The sequence below is a fragment of the Lycorma delicatula genome, chromosome 12 (assembly GCF_047948215.1).
Source record: "Lycorma delicatula isolate Av1 chromosome 12, ASM4794821v1, whole genome shotgun sequence".
NCBI lineage: Eukaryota > Metazoa > Arthropoda > Insecta > Hemiptera > Fulgoridae > Lycorma > Lycorma delicatula.
Genome location: NC_134466.1, coordinates 28,783,971 through 28,798,724, shown reverse-complemented (window position 1 = coordinate 28,798,724; position 14,754 = coordinate 28,783,971). Strand labels below are relative to the sequence as shown.

At 30.9% G+C, this 14,754-nt stretch overlaps 1 protein-coding gene across 1 annotated transcript in view; it reads right to left on the bottom strand.

Moving 5' to 3' along the window:
* Positions 1 to 3,272: 3,272 nt before the first annotated feature.
* The window catches only part of LOC142333027 (very long chain fatty acid elongase 7-like), a 58,702-nt gene continuing 47,220 nt past the window's right edge, over positions 3,273 to 14,754 (bottom strand). The window contains exons 5-7 of the mRNA XM_075379800.1: positions 10,227 to 10,389; positions 6,155 to 6,291; positions 3,273 to 3,507 (exon numbers count right to left, since the gene is read on the bottom strand). Of these exons, the coding sequence (XP_075235915.1) occupies positions 3,331 to 3,507; positions 6,155 to 6,291; positions 10,227 to 10,389 (477 nt within the window). The 3' untranslated portion in view covers positions 3,273 to 3,330. The remainder of the gene's footprint in view (positions 3,508 to 6,154; positions 6,292 to 10,226; positions 10,390 to 14,754) is intronic.

The window sequence follows — 14,754 nt, the reverse complement described above, 5'->3', positions numbered from 1 at the left end:
ACTGGTAACAAATAACAAAGGTAAAATATATAAATATATCGCTGTCCTACACAGCAACCAAAACTTTTCGCTAAATCAAAACTTTCATTATTTAAAACACTTTATTGTAAATATATATTCAGAATGTATTATGTATTACGAATATTAAATATCTATGAAAAATGGAGCAGAGGAAACACATGTTTTTCACTGCTGAATAACTTCGTTTTTTTTAATTATAGAAAAAATGTTTTACATTAAATAACAATATCTTTATTGCATTTTTGAAATGCAATAAAGATATCGTTACTTAATGTCTCTCCTCAAAGCTCTGCACGGCTTTCTCCAACATTTCATTCGACACAGCTTCAATTTCTTGACGAATGGAAATTTTCATGTACTCGATTGTGTGTGGCTTGTTCACGTACACTCTTGATTTCAGGTAGTCCCAAAAAAGAAAACACAAATCATTAAATCGGAAGAGCGTGGGGGCCAAGAAACATCGCTGAATCGTGAAATGACATGTCCCGGAAACACTTGTCGAACCACTACAATCGATACTCTCGCCGTGTGAGCTGTGGTACCGATGCCTTTCCATTTCTGGACGCAGGAAGCTGTTTAACATGTCGATGTAGCCCGCGATGTCACTGTAACTCCGGTTCCCCTCTTCAAAAAATTGAGAACCAACAATTCCTATCCTGAAGACACCGCACCACACTGTTTCTTTTGAGTTATAGAGTGGTTTTTGGTCTAGTTCACGTGGGTTCTCCGATGGGAGAACCCACGCGTCCATTCAAATGGAATTGGGCTTCGTCAACCATCATTATTAAGTTTGCATCTACCTCAAGAATGGTGTTCATTATTCCAACAAATTCTTTGCGTTGCACAAAATCCCTTTCAGTTGGCTGCTGGACGATCATTATTTTGTATGGGTGAAATTTGAGATCACCGTGTAAGGTGCGATTAAGCGAACGAAGCGACATACTCAGTGCTACAGCACCGGATCATTTCGGACAAGCAGGAACTGCCCTTCTCACTCTACGTTTTCCGGAGTTCGGACTGAACGGGGAAGGCCAGGTGGTTTTTTCTTCCTCACACATTCAGTACTGAATCTGTGAGGAAGAAACGCCTCACCTCATCGGAATATGGTGTTTCGATCTGGAACTGTCCTCGACGTTCAAAATTTAAATTTCGACCGAAAAGAGTTGAACCTTGACCACAGAATCATTGTTTCTAAAAAAAACTGTTCAACAGCAAACACACAATGTTCTACGCTCCAACGCTCCATAGCGACTAGGGTCAATACCCCCACTCGTCCATAAGTACTAACTTTTTATAAAACGTGCATTTCCTGTGCTCCACACAGTGTATAATAACGCAGGCATTAAACTCTTCTGCACTTATTCTGATATAAGTAGTTTACGTACATTGTAATCTGAGCAACTAAAAAACGGGTGCAATCAGCCTGTCTGGAATGCTATGCATATAGCTGTCTAAATTATTATAATTTAATAATTATAAATTAGACAGATAATTATTAATTATCTGTCAAGATTAAAGGCAATCAACAAAGAAAAATAATTCGACTAACTCATTATACATTGTATTAGGATGAAAATATATTTATTTATTTTTCTGATGTGTACATTGCAATTTATTGAACTAGAGAATAATAAGCAACCTCCCAATGTCCCAATGAGGTGAGGATGTTATGCATGACATGAAAAATGAGGTATAGTCTTGCATAGACTCAGGTCTATGCAAGAAGTGTGTGGTTAATTGTGAACGCCAGCCATCAAAATATATTGGTATTCACTGTCTAGTATTCAAATCCATATAAAAGCAACTAACCTTACTAGGATTTGAACCTCAGAACCTTTGACTTCAAAAATCAGCTGTTAAATGTCTGATTTGTGACAAGTTAACATCTAGATTGGCCCAATGGTGGACACAATGCGCATTCTACTAACACCAAACTAGACTCCCAATTTTGCTTTGTGTAAAGATTGTTTGTGCAATTCATGGTGGTTAGTTGTCAACCACAGTCATGTATGTATTTTGTGAATTAATATACTCTCCCACATGAAAATATGCTTCATCTGTTAAAAACTTATTGTTGACTATACCTACAGAATTTGGCCAATAAAACATTTCAATCACTGACAATAACAAAGTTCTTTAGTTTGATCGGTAGGTTTCAATTCTTCAACACAAATTTTTGTAAGGGAAAAGTTTCAGTTCTTTTCTTACAGCTTTAGATAGGAAGCCGGATATTTTACTGCTGTGCTAGCTTACGCACTGACTTTGATGGACTTTTGGCCATAGCATCTGAAATGTTAAGTAGCTTTTGTTCATTTAGTTTAGGTGGTCTCCCAGTTTGATCACCATCTTCAACAGAGTCTGTTGCCCAAAATTTTTCGATAAGAATTTGAACAAGGAAAAGCAATATTTGGAAACTTTTCAGAAAACTTGTGCTTCACTAAATCATTATACTTGTCACCTTCATGAAATGTTTAATGAGAAAAATGCGTTTTCCTCTAGTGAACAATGCCTAACGAACCCACAGGGCAACCAACCTAACACTGAAAGAATAGAATACACCACATAATACTAAATCACACTGTACAGTGATTTTCTGAACACTCAGTAGAATGGCTAGTTACCCATTACTTCAACACATATGAAGAATTCATAAGATGGTGCTAATAAATGGCTGGAATTGCTAAAAGTGGAGTTATTCAATAGGAGAACGCATAAGTTCTGACTATATGTGTTGACAATATGTGTATGTATGTAACGTATGTGAATTAATGTTTAACTTAAAGAGTTCTATAACTTAAGAGTTCATTAGCAAAATTGTTTTAATTTAATTTACTTTTACAATCCAATAAAAACACAATCTTGAAATAGAATTGTATAGGATAAAAATTAATTAAAATAATTATCAGTTACCATCTAGTAATTGGCAAATTAAAGTTAAATGAATTTTATATCATCAAACAATATGCAAAATTTGAAGATATAAAGAATAATTTTTAAGAATTTCTCAAAAAAATTAATTTTTCTGTATTAAATGACCCTAAAAATTCATTTAGCTAAAGTATAAGTAATGAAAAAAGAGAATAATATTATGGGGTAAAAATGCCATAGCATGCCCAGGAACATAGAAAATAATAAAACCTCAGTACAGAGTTTATGATATTAATCAAACAGACCATTAATTTGTATGGGAGACCAATATATACTGGTTTATTAAAATTATAAATGAAAAAAAAAATTATTTATAACCTAACTTTATTTTTACTTATAAAAAAAAAAAACAAACAAACAATAATAACAAGAATAATAATTTTATGTTTCCTTTTGTAGTTTTAGTTGACTCCTAATATATGCTTTTCTGTAGAAATCAGCAAATAATACAAAAAAGAATGTTGTATTTAAAGTCATATATACAGTTAATGCCTTTGGTAGTTCACAGTCCATCAATAATAAAGATACTAAATACAATATCATAATAAGGAACTGCAACTGAAAAAAAGACAAACAATAAAAAATTATAAATATTTAATAAAAGTTATAATAAAGTAAATATAACAAAAATAATTATAATGATGGATGTACAAAATTGAATGATTTGATGAATGGTTAGGAAGGTCCATTCTAATTGATAACAGAAATGGGATTTGTTTTTTGGAGAGGAGTTCAAAAAGTAAATTAGATTAGAAAATTAGTATAAAATGATGTGATATGGCTAGTCATATCAGATTGTTCTATGCACTATTAAAATTAACAGCAGTTGGTTCTATTTGTGGTGCCATCTGCTGGTATCTTCTAAAAAGAAGTGAGTAGAACATATGGTTATTTATTACAAATAAGCAGGATGGTTACAATACCTATTATGATGTTAATGGATCCAATTTATTTTATTGGTACAAAATATAAAATAAAATTAGCAGCTGAGGGACCTTTCAGTTAAAGCTGAATCTTTAAATTTAACTAAAAAATTTATCTAAAAATTAGTTAGAATTACAATTTTTTTAATATCTTAATATATCGGCAGTTTGTCCCTCTTAAAATATACTTTACCTATCAGTAGCTTAATATAATACCTTACCTATCATTTCATATCACCATCAATATACTCTTCCCCTACACTATTGAGCATTATCCCAGAAGTGTTTCCTATTTAAAAAACAATAAGTTGAAATGGTTACAGTACAATTTCTATTTATTTCATTAATCATGCCACATTTAGGCCTTTTTAACACTGATTTAAGATAAGGAAACGAAAAAGTGTTCTGGGTCCAGTTGTAATAAAATGAATGCTGCAGAAGAACAGTCATCCATTTCCTATACTAAAATCATGGATTAACAGTGCAGAATGTTAACATTAAGTTACATTGTTGTAATGAAGCACCCAACACTTGACTATTGAAAGTTTAGGCTTCTTCTTCTTGATATCTTTTTATATTCTTTTTAAAAACTTCAAGGTAGTAATGATGCTTACCAGTTTGTCTTTTGTTTGATGCTTTAGGTAGATATTATAGTAAATAATACTTATAATTACATGCCTTTAAATTTTATGTGTCTTAACTGCTTAACTTGGCTTAACTTTCTCAAACCAATGTGAAAAGAAAAGTTTAACTTCAAGTTCATAGCCATAAACACATGATACATTACTTTTACAATTTAAAGTTCCTGTCAGACTGTAACATGATCTTTTTATTCCTGTGACATTAAGTAGGACAAACAATTTTTCATGATTCCTTCCATCTTGTTTTTTTGTTACAATAGCATGGCATCAGTAAATTAAAATATCGCACTCATCAGCTAGTTCCTGGAGAATCAAATGACAATTAGAACACACAAGTTCATAACTTTTGACAGGCATTTATGTTGATGACTTTCTTGGGCATGGATCATCTACCAATACATATCCATTATAAAGTACTTCAATCTAGTTATAACATTATGATTGTTTAAACATCATTTACTATAAACTTGTTTTAACAAATCTAATATTTCAATAATTATTTTTTCAAATTTCATGCTAAATTACAGATTAGTACATTGCTCATGCAAATCCCTCAATGTAAAAATTACAAAATTATACTAAAAAGACTATATAATCTAACTTGAAAACAATGAACAATAAAAAAGCTCTACATGGGATATTACGTTACAGTCCATCAGGTGAGTAACTTAAAACTGAATCAAGTTGGCTCAAACTGCACTAATATAAGAGGACAAACTGAAACATCTTACTTATTGTGACTGGCTTCTCAAAAACATTGTCAATGAACAGATAGAACTGATACTGTATTTCATATCAGATTAGGAATGGTTTTATTTATTTAGGCATGTTAATTTGCACAACACCAATACTGATGATTGAAAATCCTCACCAGATGTCCACTTACCGATGAGAAAAATCAGTGTATGATATGCTGCTTCTGGTTGTTGTATAATGGGGCCAGTATTATTTGATTGGACTTGTCAATTCAGATCAATTCAGACAATTTTTGAAGAATTCTATGCTCAGTTAACCGATCATGAAAAACAATACAGCTTCTTCCAAAAGGTGGAGTAATGTATCATATATCTAATGATTTATTAACAAGTGTTCATGTGGTTTTTACAGAAGAGCGAACTGTCAGCAGAAGGTCTTTGTGTTCCCCAGATTTATTTAGTTGCGATTTTTTCCTTCAGGACTGTTTGAAGAATGGAGTTTATTAATTGAAACCCTACACTATTGATGAACTAAAGGTAAACATTCAACAAGAAGTTGACAGCATTGATAACAACATTTTGCATCGAGTGACTCTCACTATGATTATTAGGACACTAAAGTGCATTGCTGCACAGGGCACTCAATTAAACATCTTTTGTAAAAATATGGTAAATATGTAAATTTTTACTAATGTAAATAGAGAATTTAATTTAATTAATATTCTCCTTTTTTATTTCATTCACTTGTATTCAAATGTTACAAGTTACAATTGTGTTTAGTCTGTAGCAATTTGTTTTAAATTGCTCACATGTATTTCACAGTACTAACAACAATATGTTTTTCCCTTTGACATGTAGTTTAATTGAGTTTGGTTGATATTTAAATACCTTAAAAATAAAAAAAATAATACGTTTTTCTGAAAGATAATAATTGTAAAAAAAATACCAATTGTAATTTTGTAAGATGTTTTTTCCACCATAGATATTTTTGAAAACTTGGTCCAAGTGCAGCTAACAGATAATATCCGTACATAATGATATGGACTACAGAATTAAGAAAACCAATCAACACTCCTTGTTCTCCTGCAAAAGAAAAAAATAAACATCAAAAAAATCTTCAAAGTAAACTTTCAAGAAATGCTTGAAAAATATTTAAACTAAAGGGAGATAGAGCAAAAGAACAAAAAGGCATATATTTTAGTTTTAAGAGGGGATATATGTTTGAGAAAATTTTCTTTGGGTTATTTATATATGTTTTGTAGGTATCATATTTGTTTTAAAAACACTTTCTCTGAAATGCCTCTGAAGAAAATCGAAATTGGTTTTTTCACAACATTCCTTAATTCCTTAACAAATTTTGAAAACAAATTAATATGATCAATGCTACATAGAAATATTTGAGCCAAATGTGAAGAAAATCGGTTTGGTCAATGATGAGATATAATGCCAAAAACAATGTGACATGCATACTTATGCACATACATATATTTTTTTGTCTAGTTTAATTAGCTGGATACTAAAATATAAATATTTGCAAAAAATCAGATACTCCACTTTTGACATGAATGATGATCACTTTATTTATTTATTTGGAGTAAATTACATTTATATGAATCATAACTTTCCCTTTTAATATCTAGCTATAATCGAAAATTGAAAATCTTAAGATCTTTGAAAGCACAAACAAGAATTTTCAATATTTTTTTGTATCATAATGTAATTTGATGATATAATTGAAAAGTTTAGTGTTGATTATAAATAAAATTTTATTTAAAAAATTTGAATCTTAAATTTTTTCTTGAATTTGTAATATGTGGGAGGGCCTTTCGCTGTGAAGTGCTTATGGCCCTGTTTCATCGTAATCTGCCACTGTCTACGATCAACAAAATTGAGAACACTGTATTCAGTTAATTGTATACTGTGGTATTACTTTACTGCAATGAATGGATAAAAAGATGTGTTCTGGATAAGTTGGTAAATTTAATTTCCTTATAAGCTGTTGGTTCCATAGAAGATGAAACATCTGTGATGATATTACGGGAGTAGAATCTTTGAAAATAAAAAAAATTAAAGGATAGAAATTTGATAATTAAAAACTATTTAGCAAACCAATAGTTTAATTAGAATTAAATGCTACTTAATTATAGCTAAACAGATCTCTATATAACAAAATTTTGTTGAAAACATCTTTAAAACAAAAATGAAAATAAATAAAAGCCAATGAAAATTATATGTGTCCTACATAAAAATATGTAAAAAAACTAATGTAATTGAAAATGTTTGCTTATTACATTTTAAACAAGAAAAGCCAATTTTTTTTACACTAAAACATCTCTTTATTAACAGTAAGACTAATCATAAAATAGCAAGTAAGACTGTTGTGAACAGTAAGACTGTTTTTTGGTAGCGTCTTAGCCTTTCATTTGCATTTCATGGCATTTTTTGTATACTACAAAATTTCCATTTCATATTCCCATAAAAAATAACTACAAACAGCTGAATGTTTGGATATATCATACATAAGCCATCACAAAACACATGTCAGACTTAGTAACAATACATTTGCTAACTAAAAATGTAATAAAATTAAGCAACAAAAAGAAAGAAAAATTAGTGGTGCAGATTAAAGTCCAATTAAGTGCTGAAATGGCACATTGAGTGAGCAAGTGAAAAAATAATATAGAAAAATAGTGCACCTTAATATTAAAAAATTAGCTAATTATATAAAAATGTTGGGTGCTTTCAGAAAATTATCATACATTATTGGCAGATACATAACCAGTAACAAATCTTTATTTATAAATTCTAAATCTTATTATAATGGCACTTATGAAAATATAACTAACATCATTTTCATAATAACCTTTTTATCACCAAAATAATAAAAAAAAAAAAAAACATAATTAAATTTCATGGAGTATTTCAATTGTTTATCATTACTTTTGTTTTCGACAGAAAGAAAACAGTATATTAACATAAATATATTTTGTAACTATTCATTAAAATAATAACAATCACTGCCTACATTAAAAAATAAAACAATTACTTATCAGAGAAAGTTTGTTTCCTAATATTCTAATAAAAGTATAATTAAAAAACATATATTACAATACATTAAAAATCTATAATGTATAAAATAGCTCTCAATTACCTAATAATGTGTTGAATTATTTACTGTTGAGTTAAAATTAATTTTTGCTTTTTTAAATAACAAAAATAGCTCAAAATTTAATATTTATAAATTTTAAATTATCAATATCTGTACTTGAGAATTAAAGAAAAAATAGTTTTTACACTTTTACAAAGAAATGATCTAAAAAGAGAAAAATAATGTCATTTAAATTTAATGAAGACAAACTATTTAATTATTTTTTTTTATGAAATTCAAGTAAGCTAATGAAAATTTCATATGAAATGACTTTCTATATGAAAATCACCTAAGTTCATGAGAATAAAGGATTAAATAATTTAGAAATTCTTTATATCTTTTCTACTTTATGAGATGCCGATGATGGCATATAATACTTAAAATGGATGTTCTGTGAGTAAACAATGAATTTTTTCCACTTATGTGGAAAAACTTATAAAGGACCACCAAAATGCTAATAAGTAGAATTGATCATTTTAATTATCAATTAAAATTGATAATTTTTTAATTAGTTAAAAATTTTGAGTGTAATTACTCTTAGGATGATGGATTGAAAGCTCTAGGCAATTAGTAATTAATGACAACAGCAGTAGGATGATTGGGTAATAGCAGATATTAGTTTTCAGAAATGCTGGCAAAGTATTGCATGCCTTTCCAGGCTATACAGGAGATATATTATATTTTGCACATATTATATTTTGCCATCATCTTCACAGCTTTTTCACTGCAAAATCTTTCCAACTCTGCTAGAAAATTTTTGCAATTGAAAAATTAAGACACTGACTTTTATGAAAAAAAAAATTAAAAGAGTACCGTTTTAAAATATTAAAAAAAATAAAGTATAACTTTTATGAAAGTAAAGAGTGCTTCTCATTTTGGGTTTGGAATACAATATAGTTGTCAAAGCTACTATAATTTTAATAGTTTTTTAAGTGATGAAGAAAAAAAATTAAAAGAGTTACTGTCAAAAAAACAATAAACCGAATATGAATTTTTTAGAGGAAGAATAAATTTCAAAAAAGATTTTTCTAAAAATATTCATATATAGGTTAAAAAAAGTAAAGTTTCTCTAAGTTTAACACCCCTTCAATAAAATACTAAAATAAGGAAAAGAAAATTTTCAAAAACCTTCCCTGCAGTTTAGATCTAAAATTTAAAAATAATTGTAGACTTTTTGATAGCTCTATATAGGAAGTATAAACTTTCAAAAAAATGTTTGAAAAATATTCCAATTGAAGGAAATAAAAAAACGAAAAAAAAAAACAACATATATTTCAGTTTTAAGCGGCGAGATGATTTTTTGAACAATTTTTTTGGGATTATTTATAAATACATTATAGGTAACAAATTATCTTCAATAGAATTTTCTCTAAAATGCCTTGAAAAAAATTTAAACTGGTCTTTTCATGATATACCCCAACCCCTAAATGAATTTTGAAAAAAAAACGATTTTATCAATATCCCAAAAAACAAAAATATTTGAGTCAAATTTGAAGAATATCGGTTTGGTAAATCCTGAGATATAAGGTCAAAAACATTACGACACATATGTACATACATACATGTGCAAATGCATACATACAAATGTCTCTTGATCTAGATAAACTAGATCCTATAAAACTGATAAATTAGATCCTAAAACTGAAAGATTTACTAAATACCGAATTTTTGACACGATCACTGTACTTTCTCTGTAAATATAGCAGCTATTCTAGATATATTCACTGGGGAAGTAAAAAAAAATCTGTTAATTTTTGACAGTAGCATAAAAACTTTCTTGAGCAACAATTGCATGGATCATATACATACATTTATAATAAATATTTAAGTAATTCTTTTAATTATAAGATATCCACTTAAATTATTTTACCTTTAACGTATTTTAAATATGCCCAAGTAGAGACGGCAAGGTTTGCATGATGGTATACATGTAAAAATGTTACTTGAGATTGCTTTTTACGTAAAACAAAAAATATTGTATCCAATAATTCAACCATTTTTGAAAAGAAATAATACCATGCAGCTTCTGATAACTAAAAAAAAAGAAAGAATATACATTACAGTTTTTTAATTACAATTTTATAAAATCACTCATGCTGAATTAATGGAAATACTATTTTTCTAATGTCCTTTTAGCTGATTATCAACACCTTCACTGGATTTTATGTCAGTGCTGGTTTCAAAAACTATTGGAAAGATTATTTCAATTAATTTTAAAGTAAGTTAATTAAAAGTTTATGATTTTTATCATGCTTTTCAATGAGTTAAATAAAATATTAAGTAAAAAGACCTTATAAAAATTAACAGAGAAAACAAATTACTGGTTTTATTTTAGTTCTGGTTTAAGTTTTATAATTTATTAGTATAGTTTAAATATAAATTAATAATATCAACCTTAAATATAAATTAGTAAAATCTCAAGGACTTGTAAGTATTAGCTCTTTATGGGAAGAATATCGGAAAGAAATTAAATATATTAGACAGAGGGTGGGGAGATCCTATTTTAACTTGACCATTCTGGATTTCATCAATTGTGACAAGAGTTACAGTCAAATGTAATTTCTTATAAAAATTTGTGTGAAGATTTTCAGTGAATAGAAAGAACGATATATGAGAGTAATAAAATTTCCCATTTCAAAAAGTGGCAATTAGAGATGTTGGGGAAAGCACAAACTGTTAACTTTTGCTCACCATCCAGTGTTTGGCAGCTAATATTTTGTATATATTAACTTTTATGTATATTTATTGTACTCCAAAATTCAGGAGTCTAAGAAATTAAAAAAAGAAGTTACTTGTGTTTTTTACTCCAATGTGCTAAGTGAAATATTTTAAATGATGTTAGCCTTCTTCATTAATACAAGGATTTTTCTAATTAAATAAAGAAAAGAAAAGCTTGATAAATATTCAGAGCATTCTGAAGTTTTTCTTTAAGTGCCCATGGAATAGTGAAAAAGGTAACACAAATTTCTTTTTAGATGAGACACCGTGCCAATGCTTCATAATCAGACGCTGAAAACGTAAGATATTTTGAGAATATTTTTTGGAAAATATAAAGGGAAGTATATTTGTGGTTATTACCTTTTTGGTCTGTATAAACAATTTTGTTAAAAAAATTATTAATACATAGTGTTTATTTATTAAATGAAAATAACAAATCACTTTTTTCTATATTCTCGCTCATGCAACAATGATACTAATTTAAAATTTAAACACTTCAAACCAAAGTTGTAACCAACCAAAATAAATCATCAGTGATTGATGATTTTCTTTTCACATTAGCTGATCGATATTGACTGTAGAACCACATACTTACATGTATAAAGTATACTTACATTCATTGTTGGGGTCAAAAGCTATTTGGGGTTGTAGGAATTAGGGGAGTGGTACCACCATGTAAAAAGAATGACTGTGTTATTTTAAGTATCTTTGGGATTTTCAGTATTCGTTCATTTTCAGTGAGTAAATTTGTTTGTTTTTTTTTCTTTACTTAAGTAGACAGAGTTTAGGTTTAATGAAAGATAGAGGGATGAAAATAATGTTAAACCTTTTAGTAAATAGAGGAATGGAAAGGAAAAAAAAGAACTTTGTAAGTACATTACACATTTAACATTTTTAAAAACATGATCTTCTTATCCCACCATCTATCCGCAATGATCCCTGTGTTTATCAATATTTTATGTCGCTCCTATATTTCAGCGGGGTCTCAAAGGGTTTAGTACCCAAGGAATAACTCACTTTGATAATAATGGGGCCTCAAAAAGTTTAATATCAAAGGGCTCGCTCACTTGCAACATTAATGGGGCCTCAAAGGATTTTATACTCAAGGAACCACTCACCGTGTCATGAATTCTATGAAAAGCAGTACACAACAAATTATTATTAGTGAAAAATTCACATCTAGTATATCTGCACTACTTGCATATCAATCTTATTCTGCTGATTTACAGAGGTGCGTAACAATTAAAGGTAAAAGTTACACATGCAAATGTAGAACTGCTCATCCATGAATAACAAGAAGAACATAGAATCTTACAACTGTGAACTGAGTACCTCAGGACATACCACATTTTTTGTTTTGTTACTGGGCACCAAGGGAATAAGTTCATGCATTCCAGTAAATCTTGGACAGGCAATATAAAGTTGATCAGGGGAAAAGCATAGTGTTTGCAGGTCAATTTCCAATGACATTAAGTGTTTGGCTTTAAGCCTTGTTAATTGTCATGGTGAAACACATGTAATCGGAAATTGTAGTCTCTTGAATTCATATGGGCAGTCATTTGGTATCATAGAAAATAACTGTAAAAATACAATATTGACTTTGGCGTGTATTACTTCCATTCATACATCTACCTAATTTTGATGCAAAAAATCAAGTTACAAAGGAAAACAAAAAAATAAATATAAATGAAGAATATGTATTAGGCAGAAAGATAATTTGAATGGACTACTAACTTAAATTATAGCATTTGAAAGGCTTTTCCATTCCTTTATCTTACAAATTTCCATTCATTTTACCATTCTGTTGTATTGTCATAGCTATCTGAATACTATTAGTTCATCTGCTAAAATACAGATTTGATTACATTTTGATTTTTGCCATTTTTCATTCCAAGTTTTGTTCTTTTTTATTTTTTGATGAATTCATCAGTGCATTCAAATGAATAAAATACAAGGGTCAATCAAACAGTTTTCTGTTTTTATATAATACCGTAATCCTTAAGACACATAATACTGATCTCATTGACGGCATACACACACATAAGCAAATGATCTTACTGCAAGTAAATGTGTTAGTAAGAGTTCTCAGATGTTTACCCCTATACCTTGGTTAGGGGTCAAGGTAGAGAGCTGAAAATCGGATATGTTATAAAAGGCATAGCCTATTATTTTTATGTCAAAAAATGATTAAAAATTATATTAGGTTGTCGTCCAAGAGGAAAAATTCACAACTTCATCCTCAAGGGGACTAGGGCCTCAATCTATGGCAATCTATCTTTCGGAACGGAACGGAACGCAAGAATGGCGGGAGTTTCAATATTTCTCCCTACAGATCGCAGAGCCTGGGCAATATCCCTTGCTGCTGTATCTTTCTATTATCGGGCGGATTTCATCGGTTATTTAGTGGCGGTTATAAATATTAAGTTTTATTTATGGACGGATTTGGTAATTTGCGTTCCTATCCGTATGGACCATGGTGTAATTTATTTACTGGTTTTGACTGTGATAGACTAAGCTTTTGAGCCTAGTAAACCCGGCGTGATTCCCCTTCAGTCCATCCGCTGAATTACTTTCGGTACCAGCACCTATGGGCTAGCAGGAGCGCGCCTACCGGAGCTCTAGTTATTTGGAGGGAGAAATGCGCCCCGTTCTCCGGAGGGAGTCGCATATGCTGACTAAATGAAATTGTGGTCTCTTCGTGAGACGGTGTGGGGTGATGTCTAGCTTTTTATAGTTTTAACAAATTTTAATTGCGAAAACGGTCACTTTCGCGGCCGGAATTTTTGTGCGGTTTCCATTTATAGGTTACGCAATATAGAGGCTCCTAAGCCTGGTTTGTCATTTTTTGACTCTCGTACGGCCTCTTCACGGTGGTTTGTTTAATACGGCATGAGGCCGTTTTCTTATACCCTGTGGAGTACGGTCTACTCAGCAGATGTCCCGGAGATGGCCGTGTTCGGACACGGCCGCTCTCCCGAACAGTCTGCGTGCCTGCGCCACTCCCACCTCGGATACGGTGTGTACTCCCGCGGCGTTGCGAAGAGTGACGTTTCTGACGAACCACGGTGCTCCAAATATCGCCCGCAACGTTATGTTTTGGACGGCTTCTAATTTCTTTTGAAGCGTGGAGTTCAACAATGCTCCCCATGCCGAGTAAGCATATGTTAGAATTGGAAGGGCGTATAGCCGAAAAATGAGCAATTTGGTCGCTAGTGGATATGGGTTGGCACTGTTCAGTACTGGGTATAGTGAGGCCCTGACGGCCTTGGCCCTTTGGGCCACAGCCGTTTGTCCAGAACTACTCCCAGGTACTTGACTGTTTTCCCAAAGGGGATTTTCTCTCCTGAGATTTCCAGCTGCCTGGTTGGAGCACGTGTCTTGTATGTGAACATCACTGCCACCGATTTGACCTTGATTCTCCACATATCGAGCCACGGCTCTAATAGATCCAGTTGCCGTTGGAGTCTCTCGATCGCCGCGTAATCTACACTTCCGGATTCATAATAATATGCCGTGTCGTCTGCGTATAGAGCTATTTTGACTCCTTCCGACAGCGGAATATCGTTGACGTAGTCCGTGTACAAGAACGGTGAAAGCACTGCTCCTTGGGGGACTCCAGCGGCTACGTCTCTGGTGGAGGAGATTGTTCCCCCTACGCGTACAACAAATTGTCGGTCTAG